Source organism: Mustela lutreola, chromosome X (assembly GCF_030435805.1).
Source record: "Mustela lutreola isolate mMusLut2 chromosome X, mMusLut2.pri, whole genome shotgun sequence".
Classification (NCBI taxonomy): domain Eukaryota; kingdom Metazoa; phylum Chordata; class Mammalia; order Carnivora; family Mustelidae; genus Mustela; species Mustela lutreola.
In genome coordinates, this window is record NC_081308.1 from 92,681,842 (window position 1) to 92,694,755 (window position 12,914).

The following is a 12,914-nucleotide window of genomic DNA, read 5'->3' on the forward strand; positions in this document are numbered from 1 at the left end:
GTGAATGGCTGACTCTATGGTTACAGATGTTGGAGAGAAAGAGTTAAAAAATGATTTTGGAATAGGAGATGACTTGAAGAGTAGTGGTACTGGGGATAGAAGTAGGGAAATTTGGAAGGGGCTAACAGTTTGGGTGGGATGATTTGACTTTAGCCTTGAGTTTGTTATAATCATGGGTCATTCAGCATTCATTCATTCATCAAACGTTTACTGAACACCTATTAGATGCCAAGTACCAGAAGGGATGTTGGGGTTATATTGATAAAAGAGCTCAGGCCCAGCCCTGGTGGAGTTTTCAGCTCAGTGTGGGGAGAATGATAGTCAAGGACACAGTTACAAGACACTGTGGTGGGTTCTATGACAATGGAAGCACAAGGGATTGAGAGAAATCTGCATGGGAGGGACATCCGTCAGAAGAGGCTTTGGGAGGGTTTTTGGATGCCCAGTTGGGGAACAGGGATGGAGTAAGGGGCAGGAAGTGCTCTAGCAGAAAGAAAATAGTTTGCTCAAATATCTGGAGGAGGGAAAACATGGTACTCTCAGAACTGCAAGGGCAAATGTTCTAGAAGGAGTTGAAATTCAGGCCTTTGTGGTGGGTGAAAGATCAGGGCTAGAGATGTAGACTGAGTGCCTTCAGCGTGGAGGCAGAGTCATTCAGTGGTGAGCTGAGTGAGGGCCCAGGATTGAGCCTTGTGGCACAGTCAGGGTCTAGAATGGAGACACGAAGGAAGAGTGTGTGAAAGAGGAAGGAGAGGGTGTGCGCAAGAGGCGGGAACTGAAGAGGAATAGCTCAAGTAAAATACAACATTGAGGACTCCAGAAAAGGAGAGTCGGCTTTGGCTCACTATTCTGTTACCCAAATAATACAACTGGATTTAGGTTTTTTTTTTTTTTAAATTTTATTTATTTATCAGAGAGAGAGGGGGGAAGAGAGCGAGCACAGGCAGACAGAATGGCAGGCAGAGGCAGAGGGAGAAGCAGGCTCCCTGCTGAGCAAGGAGCCCGATGTGGGACTCGATCCCAGGATGCTGGGATCATGACCTGAGCCGGAGGCAGCTGCTTAACCAACTGAGCCACCCAGGCGTCCCTGGATTTAGGTTTTTAATACAGGTTTTTTTTAGAAGGTCCAAATAAAAATTTACACATTTAAGCTAGAGATTTAACCATGCAATGCCCCTGAGGAGAGGGGAAAACAAAAACACACACAAAAAAACACAGGATGGTTTGTGTAGCATTCCTGATAAGGGCACTAGGGGAGGCATGGGTGTTTGTGGAATGGTGTCAGAACATTCCGGAAAGAAGAGAGATGGCCACCTGGCTCACCTGGCTTGAGGACCAGTTTGGCTATTCTCTAATGAACTTCAAGTAGCGTAGACCTTGTGGATCCAGTATATCACCTGTATCTCATTTTGGGACATAGCCCGTGTCTATACAACAGCAAATAAATGTTTGGGGAAGGAACACATTCTGGCAGAAGGGTGTGGGCTTCAGTTGTTAGACCAGATGGTGTGTTCTGCTGTTGAAAGGCCATATGTAATTGATACATAAAGTGACAGACTGAAGCAAAAGCAAAGTAAGTATTTTAAGAGAAGCAGTTAAAAAAGGAAAGCAGAATGTGACCCCAAAAGTGTGCTAAGATTTTTGGTTACTGGCTTTTGGAAGAGCTAGGAACATCAGTGAGCAGACAGCATGTCAGAAAAAAAGAGCATGTCGAGAAATAGTAATGGGGTCACTGGCTCAGATCATTTTTAAAGATGAAGCTGTCTTCTGTGAGTTGGGAAGGCTCAAGGTTTGGGGTATATTGGCCTTTCTTCCCTTCTCTTCTCTTCCTGAATCCCCCAAAGGTCAATTCCCACATCAAAACAATTGGGAACTTGTGTAGATTTAAATACTGCTCTCTAGTGCTTTTTAGAGAGCAAAAGAGTTTGCATGCATTTGGTGGCACTTTGACAGGTTTAAATAGTACAGGCAGACGTCACCCCTTTTTAGGCTTCAAGACTAGTGGTGTCAGGTAGGGGTGTGTCAGTGTGCTCACCTATGTGTGAATACACGTGCCTTCATGGAGCATGAGAGGTGGCAATAGTGGTCGAGAGCGTGTGCCGTCAGGGGAACCTCTAGCTTTAATGACGAGGCAATGTTTTGACGGATAGCTTGGTTTCTTGAGGGAGCCAATGAGAAAGTTATCTGAAACCACCTGTGTCTAGAGACATGGAAAAAAATAATAAAAACCAGCAATTGGGGCACCTGGGTGGCTCAGTTGGCAAAACCTCTGCCTTTTGTTCAGGTCACAGTCCCCGGGGTCTGGGGATTGAATCCCTGCATGGGGCTCCCTGCTCAGCGGGGAATCTGCTTCTCCCTCTGCCCCTCCCCCATGTTTGTGCTCTTGCTTTCTCTCTCTCTCTCTCTCAGATGAATAAATTAAAAAATCTTAAAAAACAAACACACCAGCAATTATTTGAGAGGGTTAAAGAAGCCATGCTGTCTGGAAGACTAGGCCATGCCTGGTATCTCAGAAATGGCCAGCATTCTCCTTTTTGTGAAGGGTAGAACTGAGCCCAAACAGGCCAAGTCTACCTGATACAACTGCAGTGGAACTCGGATGAAAAACCGGAATGGGTGTGGACCATCAGTTTAGCTCTCTTGGGCCTTTTAAAATCTTGGTTACATTGCTAAGACCCGTGTACAATTCCATGGAAGCTGTAACGGTGTTGTCATCTGGAGGTGACCAGGGTCTCAGTGTCGCGGTGCAAATGGCTTCTCTGACCCTCACACAGGGGAAGCACAGAAGGACCCAGAGGTAACCTCCTGAGGCAGGAAATGGGAGCTTCATCCTGCTTCCCTGCCAACCTCCAGTTCCCCCACCCCCACCCCTATCCCCTCCTCCCTGTTTCCTCCGGGCATATATCTCTATTCCAATCTCCCCTGCCACTCTGGCTGTCTCTTTGTCCTGTTTTCAGCTGTTCTGAGAAAGCTACGCTAATGAGGCTTGGACAGAGGGACCCTGGCCCAGGGATTCACTGGACGACGCAAGAGAAGAACAAAACAAACCCGTGTTTCAGAACCAAACCACAGCAACACAACAACAAAAAGATGCGTTTAATTTTCCATAAGCAGACTGTGTACACACACACACACACACACACTGACACACAGACACATATGTACATGTGTTCTCTTGGTCTACTTAGCCAGAGCACAGGCAAGAGAATTACTTGGCCAAATCAATGCAATCGTTTGAGCCTACAGTGGCCCCGAATTTCTAGTTCTAAATGATTCGCCAGTGCCAGGCATGATAAGGAAGAGTGAGGAAACGGAATGCATAATTGCAGCAATTCTCCGCTTCCCTTTGCATATGTTCATTATTGAGAATCAATTCCAGTTTGAGAGGAGGCTTTCATTCCTTGCAAATGAAGAGGAAGTGAGTAAGTAAATGTTCGGGGTTTTCCTCAAATTATGTCTCGTAATGTAAGAAAACAGTGGCAAAAAGCCATCAACAGATGGTGTTTTCATTAGCCAGAGATTTATTTTTCCAAGCATTTTCATATTAATGAAGTAAGGTTGAAATTAGAGTCATCTTGTCAGTTCTCGTTCTGCCATGTTAAAATGGGCTGGCTTTCTGCAAATTGCTAGGGGACCCGAGCAAAAGAAGCATTTGCCATATTGTGACGGTAACCCCAAGGTCCATAGTCAAACCAGACCCCAAATTATGGGTTCAGCCCTAATTTTCATTTTCGGTGGCTTTACAGAAGCTGCAAGTTTTGGTGCTGGGCCATAAATGAGGAACACACAGCAGGGACCTTTAGTCCTGCTCAGCGCTATGAATTATGTATAGGCTATTAGTTTCACGACAAGTGTTGCAACAGGTTGCATGGACTTGTTAGAAAACATTTTCCCCATGGAATCCTGTGCTTGAATGGAAATGCATTACAGTTTGAAACGCAGATTTCTAATGCTGTGTCTACTCAGAGTTTATCAGCCTACATCACCTCTACCTTCTCTGTCCATATCGTCAATGGTGAGACATGGGGTTTCCACTGATCTGGGAATCTGGACCTTTGTGCTAGTAGAAGTCTTAAACTCATGGGGCCCATTGCCAATGCCCATTGTCTATCCTAAGCTGGATCGTTTTATTGAACTATGTAGATCTGTCTTAACACCCCACCCAGCCCCAGCCAGATTTTTAAAAAAATTTTATTTATCTATTTTGACAAAGAGAGATCACAAGTAGGCAGAGAGGCAGGCATAGAGAGAAGGGGAAGCAGGCTCCCCGCCGAGCAGAGAGCCCAACGTGGGGCCCAATCCCAGGACCCCAAGACCATGACCTGAGCTGAAGGCAGAGGCTTTAACCCACTGAGCCACCCAGGTGCCCCCCCGCAGCCAGATTTTTGAAGAGAAGTCCACACTTGCCACCTCCACGTCGTCACTACTGAGGGACTCCCTGCCTCTGTTCCTTTTAGCATTTGCTTCCAAACCCCACTGAAACGCCTTTTTCAGGGGTCACTGGCGACTTGTAATTATCAAATCCAACTGCTTTTACTTCGTCCTCCTATTTCTTGTCCTCTGCGTAGTGGACAGTGACAAGTCCTTTCTCGAAACGTGTTTCTCTTGATCATCCTCTCAGCTTGGCCCAGACCTGCAGTACCAACTGCCATGAACATGACAGCTTCCTCTTAGCCAGTGTCCCTGCCCCTAGGCTCTCCTGTTTCAGTCTGCCCCACATTATTGCTGGTAGGTTGAGTTCATAAATGTGGCCCAGATTATGCCATTGTCTTGCTCCAAAGGCTTTGGCAAGTCCCCACTGCTAGAAAATAAAAATAGGTATAAACTCCCTACCTAGGCGTTTGAGACCTTCAAAACAGGACCTCCAGCTGCATTTCCAGCTTTGCCCCCCTCTCGCTTGTACCCTCTGTTCTAGCCAAATTCAACTTCTCTTCCCTGAGCCTGTCTTTATACTTTATTCTCTTTCACTCAGGTTATTCCTTGTGCATAGAACATTCCGTCCTCCTCTATCTCTGTTTGTTAAAACCCCCCTTGTCCTTCAAGACCCACCTTTGCTTCCCCTCCTCTTTCTCTTGGAATTCCCTGCCCCCTCACCAGAGCAGGTGCTCATTACCTTTTGTTGTATTCAATCTCTGAACTTCTGCCATTTCTTTTTTTTTTTTTTTTTTAATCTCATGACATCTCCTTAGCTTAGAGAGCGTGTCCAAATCAACAGTCGCTGCCCTTCTTTCTCCCTTCTTCACTTGGCTTAACCTTGCTAAGGAGAAGGCCACGGTTGGAGATGGTTGGGGAGTTAAAGAAGCCAGGGGAGACCCTGTGCCCAAGCCAAGAACAGTGGAATAAATGGGGAAAAATCACTTCCATGGGAATAAAGCCAAAGAGACCAAGGGAGATCTGGCAAGAAGGGAAGCAAAGATTAAGCTGGTTCTCATAATCCAGTTTGAGAACAAGGGAGATCAGACCGCCCATCTTAGAAATACATATGTCTATGGGAATACATTGTCTGGGATGGACTCATGGGCCAGTGCCAAGAATACTGAGGAGCCACACACAGCTACTTAGTGGACAAGAAAGGGGCCAAGTACACGAGTCCTCTCCCTGTTCCCCCACTTCCCTTTGCCCCCCCCTCCATTCCCTCCTATCAAAAAACATGGACTTTGCGCTACGGAGACAGCAACAAAGCAGTGTACACAACTGAGGGACGGAATGTTCGCAGAATAAGGGCCAAGAAGATGGGGTATTACATTTGGAACAGACTTTGTGGGGGTGTTGGGGTGGTGAGTAAGAGAGAAGTGGATTTGGGGACTGGTTCTAGAGGAGAAGCAGCCACCAGAGCCGAAGACTTGGGAATGAGAAGGAATATAAAAGCCCATTATCAACCTAGAGTGACTAACATTCTGTTGTTTTTTTTTTTTTTTTCCACATAAGGAATGGGAGGGAGTAGCTTGCTCAACGGAAAATACACTAAGAGTTCTGAGTACTGTTGTACTTCTGTTATTTGAAAGATATTTGCAAAGTGCTTGGAATATAGTGAAAGGATCTATGTCCCAGTAAGCAATCCTAAGCAATGGGTGTCCTACCTTGATACACCAGGCATCAAGTTTTGAAGTCTGTCATCTCCAGGGGCTATTCCTTAGGGCCAAAGGAGGGAAGCTGTGAGATACAATGTTCGATTTTGATGAATCTCACTGTTAAAATACCATCTTTTTTTTTTTTTTTCCTGAAGGAACCTACTGATAAATCTCAAATGTTTCCAAGAAAAAAAAATAAGAAAAAAGTCATGAATACTGGGACAAAGCCGTGACCAAGGCTAGAGAACTGGGTTCTAGTCCCAGCTTTGTCATCTACTAATTACAGGACAGCAAAGAACACTTTGCCCCCATTCTGAAGCTCAGTCCTCAATGCTAATGTATCCTACCTCATGGACTGTTATTGTTATTAGATGAAATTGCCTAGCATAGTGTTTGCAAGTATTGTTTGTTCAACAGAGTTCCCTTAGTCTCCTCATCTGTAAAAGAGAGGATAATACCTCTTCTCCTTATGCCCCTGGGTTACTGTAAAGGCAAAATGAAATACTATGAAATACTTTAAAAAGGTAAAAATCTTGTAGAAAACATAAAGTTGTCTTAATATCATTAAATTCCTACATCCATGAAGTCATCAATGTTATCTTTCCTGTAATAACGAGAGCCTGGAGCAAATGCACAGTGTTATGAATTAGCACCTAGGAGAGTGCTTGGCCCACAGCAAGTGCTCAGTGTCTCTTTGAAATGAGTCGGTTGACTCTTTGTCAACCGACTGAATGATCTCCACATTAATATTGGTTCTCAAGCTCACTGAACGTTTCCTATTTTTTCCCCTCTTCCCTGTTTCCCTCTGGCTTCCTACTCTCATCGATGGCAGCAAACTCTGGAGATGAACCTCACCAACCTGGTTAAGCGCAACAGTGAACTAGAAAATCAAATGGCCAAACTAATACAGATCTGCCAGCAAGTTGAGGTATGTAATGGAAATTTTTGTGATTCTTTCAGGGGACCAGATCAGGTGATCCTTGGGGTATACTTGAGTTTTTTCAAGAGTGTAGCTCAGCCATTTGGAGTGAAGGGCTCAATGATAGTTCTGGGAAGTCTCATTCCCTTAGGAATGGGACCTTACTTGGTCCTCACTCATCACCATCCCACTTGCTCTTGTCATCAACAAATGCTCTCTCTGTTCAAGCTGTCTGTGAATTGTAAAGTGTCATACCAGTCTAAGGTTTTCGAAACCTGTTACCTACGTCAGGGCGACATCAAAGAGCAGAGCTTACAAGAGGAGTCAGTCTTTTCATCAGTTCAGTGGATGTAATGAAAGAAAGGTGTTATTTCTCTCTCTTTCTCAAGAGCACGGGATCTCAGCTATAGCATTTGGTTTTGTGTTGGTTTTGTTAAAGAGGTAACCGTAAGGCTTCAAGTCTAAAGCAGGTCGGATAAAATGTTACAGCATTCTTCCTGGGCAGTGATTGGATGAAAAGATTTCTTTCTTTCTTTCTTTTTTTTTTTTAAGATTTTATTTATTTATTTGACAGAGAGAGATCACAAGTAGGCAGAGAGGCAGGCAGAGAGAGAGGAGGAAGCAGGCTCCCTGCTGAGCAGAGAGCCCGATGCGGGACTCGATCCCAGGACCCTGAGATCATGACCCGAGCTGAAGGCAGCGGCTTAACCCACTGAGCCACCCAGGCACCCCTGGATGAAAAGATTTCTAATTCTATTTACAACTTCATGGTCTAGTTCTAAGCTTCCTTGTATGATGGATAAATGTGGTGGTTCAAGGTAAATCCTACCTAGGGATTTCTACTTAAGGGAGTGTGAGAATCTTCTAGTAAGAAAAAGAATTGTCTTATACAAGTAAGCACTCCTAACTGGAGGTCTTCAGGTCTTGCATTTCTTTTTTAAAAATTAATTAATTAATTTTAATTTTTTAAAATTCTGCTCAGTTAGCCACTGTATAGTACATAATTAGTCCTTGATGCAGTGTTCAATGATTCATTAGTTAAGTATAATACCCAGTGCGTATCAGAGCACGTGCCCTCCTCAGTGCAATACCCAGGTCTTGCATTTCTTAAAGGAGGGTATACTTGGATGATGAGCGCACCATAACAATTTAATCCCTGCTGGACACTCCATTTGTGGAGGAGAGTGCTGCTATATGGAGGGGGTAGAGGACACTGTTAAACCAGGGGCGAGATTGTGGAAATGTAGCAGGACAGTTAGGAAGAAGCCCAATGAATGGAAAGAAAGAACTCTGGAATGTAAGTTACAAAATACGGTTCCAGTCTTGACACTGCCATTAACCAGTGATATGAATTTGAGTAAGTCACCCAGCAACTCTGCTTCAGGGTCCTTACCTGTGAAAATAAGGGATTCAACTGACTCCCTGACCTTCTGTGTGTCTTCCAAATTTCACGGGTCATGATTCTGTGAGCTACATTTTTTATTCTCTTCTTTGGTCTTTGATTTTATCCTTTACTGCGTGGGGAGAAACAAAACAGAAGGCATTTTAGAGTGCTTTTTAGCTACTCAGACTCCCTCTCTGTTCCACTCTATCAAAGCTTCTGATTATGCTGTCAGATTACAGTATAAGAAACCCACACTGGTGGAGAGACAAGGAAGTATTGTAAGCCGGAGACAAGATAAGGGATCCCTTGGCTTAGAATTCTCATGGCTGAGGGTGGGGTAACAGCTAATAGTGAATAAAACGTTGTTAGAAATTATAATTATCACCTTCCTCATTCTCATCAAAAAGACTATTAAGTATAGTGTAAGTCGTAGTCAAATTAGCAAAGTAAACAGTTTGTTTTCATTGCTTATTTGCCCTGAGACCTCTCTGACGTATTATCACCCCCCTGCCCCCCGGAAGTTGATCACTCTGACCAGCCTCACCCAGACAGAGCCCTTCCCCACCCACTGCACCCACCAGATCTTTGTATTCAGGGCCCCACTCTTTTCAAGCAGCAAGGAGGAGCTAGTCTCATAAAACAGTGCATCCTTGTGTTAATAGAGGAGCACTCATTCTGGCCCTCTAGGTAACAGGGGATGTCTCGGTCCTCTGGCTCGAGCCTTGCAGGAGATGACAGCAGTGCTGCCAGGTACAAACCAAATGGGAGGGAAGAGCAGTCCTGCGATGAACCAGCCAAGGAGGGGCTTAAGAGGCTCCCTTAGAGATGCTTGTTAAATCCATTGCGTAGGCCGCTGTCTGCTCTGCCACACAAAAGGTCACCTTTTGCCAATACTTGCTTACGCACGGCTTTGTACCAGGTACAAAGAAAATAGCACGGGCAGGCACGATATCTGCCTTTGGATGGCTTATATGCTGTACAAATCCACCCCACTACGAATATACACGTGCGTGCAATAGAGACAATGGCATAAAATTGGTAACCGACGGTTGCCAAAGAACCACGAGATCCGATGTTAAACGTCAAGGGTGAGAGTATTTGGGGAGTTAACTCCATAGGCCCTCCAGTTTAGGATTCTGTCTTTGACAGGAAGCCCACAACATGGTTTATGGAAGAGCATGGCTGTGTTCTATGACATCATCCCTTCTGAAAGGTTAGGGATGTGCCCTAAACTTCCCCATAATAATAGGGTGAGTCCAGGGTACTTATTATACTCATTCAGCACAGAGCCTGTGTGTCCAGAAGGCTTTGGAACAAGCCCCGGGATTAAAAATGCAGTTAAAGAAGTGAATTGAGACTTCATAAATGCTTCTAAATACTTTACACAATGAAATAAATAGTAGGAGACAGGCTGTCATGAGAACCAGACACTAAAGGGTGATGTGAATGTGTGTGTGTGTGTGTGTGTGTGTGCGCGCGCGCGCGCGCGGGCGCGTGTTTATGTGTTTGGCGTTCTATCGAATCCAGCTTTGTCTATAGGGAAAGACTCTATTCACAGTGTGAACTAGGCCTTTCACGTTGGGCGGGGGTGGAGGAGACCAGCTAAGGCACTTCTGAGAAAACTGGAATAGGCTATTTTCCTGCCAAACCTGTTCCCCTTCCTTATTGTCTGCAAATGTTTTTGTCTTAGATTGACTTTTCATAAAGGGGCTGTAAATACTGCCTCTCTCCTGGTTCTTTCTTCTTGTTCTCTATTCTCCCCAGAAAGTAAACAAAGCTGCAGTCTTCCTATTATTACAGAAACAGAGATTAAGATCACCACAGATTTTTTAGCTGAATTCCTTAGTAAATCAGCCTGTTCCAGTTGCTGCTCAGCTTCCAGAATTCAGGGGATAGGCAGTTGGAAACTATTTTTTGGTTGGGGCTAGAGAGCATGGGAAGGAGGCAGGAGCAGAAGGAAGACTCCTTTAAATTGGTTAAGGGAGGGCCATGCTTTGACCGCCCCCCCCACCACCCCCCCCCCCCCCCCCCCGCCCCAGACTCTGGCCACTTGATCTCTATATATAGTTCTTTGTCCTTTCTCATCAGGCATCCTTTGTTTACATTTCCAAAGGAAATCTCTGTTTAATGCATAGCCAAGGGAAAATGTATACCAACAGATGAATATTTCCTCTTGGCTTCCAAGACTGTGCTCTTTTGTGAATAACAAGCATTCCTGAAAATATTGAGGGGAAGAAAAATAGTTAAGTACTTGGGGATGGGTGAGTGGACAACAAAGCATTTCTTGAGCCAACACTACGTACTTAGTGGGGTGGGCAACTTGGGAACTATAAAGAAACATATGCTGTTACTGGCCTCCAAGAACTTTGGAGTCTAGCTCGGGGAAAATACAGTTTCTAGTAAAAAAGAGGAGTATTTAGGAAGCAGCGCGCAGTGTAGGGAGTGTAGCCTTTCCATTTTTACTTCTTTAGTCTCCTGGGTAAGTTTCAGGGCACCGAGCTGACGAAAGCATCTTCTTGGATATTTTGTGTGGCATCTGTTTTCAGCAGTCCATTCTAGAAGTCCCATGGGCAGATTAATTTCTTTCTGGTCCTTCTGAAGCCTTTTAAGGAGCTGGGTGGCTTCCCTTAGTTCAGTCTTCGCCTCATTTGCTTTCAGAAGTCTCACTGTAGATGACTCGGTGTTCTCTGTCCTTTCTGCCCATATCGTGCGCTGACAGGGTATTTGGTTTGGGAAAGGCAAGAAGCCTGACTGCTTCTCCAGGCATTAAAAAAAAAATAGGTGTTTGAACGGAAATTAATTTTTAAAACCACACTTCTGTGGATGATTTCAGCAGATGCTTCCTAAACCTTTTAGAGTGGTCGAGCTAGGAGCAAGAATTGAATCGGAAAGCATTAAAGCACAAATCTGTTTGTTGGAAGAGTCTTCTCTAAGCCCTGAGGACATGATGAAATGAAGGAGTGAGGAGAGGGAAGTCAGTGTAATCAGGAAAATCTCACAGATAAAATGCATTTTAGCCAAATGTTTAGGGAGGAAAGATAAATGACTCGCTCCACGGAGACAGAGAGCAGAGAGGTATAAAGGAGCCTGCCGTATGGGCGAAAATGGTATGCTGTGCCCTGGGCGGACACTGGGTGGGTAGAGATAAATAGGAAACAGTCCCTGTCCTCAACTCGAGGGAACTTACCTGACAGGTAAAATGTCAAATACAATGTGAAGTGGTAATTATTGCAACGAAGCTAAGTGCGAGATGACAGGCTAGCATGGAGAAAGAAACACCCACTTTGTCCAAGGGACTTAGGAAAGACAGCAGAATGGAAATTTTTAAAAAAAAAAGAGTTGTCTTGAAATAAGGGTAGAATTTTGCCAACGAGAGTGAGGTTAGGTGGTGAAGGGGACCCCCCATGGAAGCACACGGAAGGGTCTAGAACACAGAGCTGTGTAAGGCACATCTTGGTGAAGCTAGAATGTGAGAGGGGAGACTCATTCATTGCAAGAGGTGAAGAAGTTGCTAGGGCCTACATAATGAAGGGTCTTGTTGGCTTTGTGTAGGTATTTGAACCTGGTCCTGAAGACTCTGGGGAGCCATGGAAGGATTTAAAGCAGGGGAATAACCAGATAAGACCTGCATTTCAGGATTGCTCTGGCTGTAGCACCCCCCCACCCACCCACCCAGTGGAACAGGGGTCAAAGATCAAAAGTGATGATGGCAAAGTGACCAGTTACATGGCTTTTACTGATGCAGGGAGGGACTGAGGCCCAACCTAAGGTAGTGTGGTAGTAGCGTTAGGGAGGAGAGGATACATTTAAAACACTCCTGTATCAGGATTACTTGGTGATCAGTTAGATGTGATGGGTGAAAGGGTGAGAGAATAGTAGGCTGATCCCCAGGTTTCTGGCTTGGGTTGCTGAATGGATGTGTGGCCTTTTAAGTAAGTCAGGAAGTACAATTGGAGGTCTTTCTAGACACAAGAGGTTTGTCGCACTGTGAGCTGGATAGGGAAGAAATGCTCAGTAGGCAGCTGGCTGGCTGGATCTGGAGGTCAGGAGAGAGGTCTGGGGAAGTGAGAAAGACTTAGGACTCATCAGAACCTAAGTGGCACATAAAGCCATGGAGAAAGTTGAGAACAAGGAGGCCCAGGACAGATCAGCTCAACAACAAGCTGACCTTCCCGAGATAAGTAGAGAGTGTGGAACTTTTTATGAGATTACTGACGAATGGTGTACCTTTTAAAAATTTAAATATCAGAGGGGCAGTTGGGTGGCTCAGTTGGTTATATATCTGACTCCTGGTTTTGGCTTAGGTTGTGATATCAGGGTCATAAGATCGAGCCCCATGCCAGGCTCTACATTCAGCAAGGAATCTGCTTGAGTTTCTCTCTCCCTATCACGCTGCCCCTCCCACCTGTGTGCTCTCCCTTTTTCAAAATAACTAAATCTTTAAAAAAAATTTAAGGGTCACCTGAGGCTCAGTTGGCTTAGCATCTGCCTTCAGCTCAGGTCATGATCCTGGGGTCCTGGGATGGAACCCTCACATCAG

The 12,914-nt window shown here is 45.0% G+C and overlaps 1 protein-coding gene across 4 annotated transcripts in view; it reads left to right on the forward strand.

Annotated features, from left to right (window-relative positions):
* Positions 1–12,914, forward strand: part of MID2 (midline 2) — a 99,200-nt gene that overhangs the window by 20,379 nt on the left and 65,907 nt on the right. For all 4 annotated transcript variants that reach the window (XM_059156596.1, XM_059156597.1, XM_059156594.1 and 1 more), the window contains exon 3: positions 6,904–6,999. In XM_059156596.1, the coding sequence (XP_059012579.1) occupies positions 6,904–6,999 (96 nt within the window). The remainder of the gene's footprint in view (positions 1–6,903; positions 7,000–12,914) is intronic.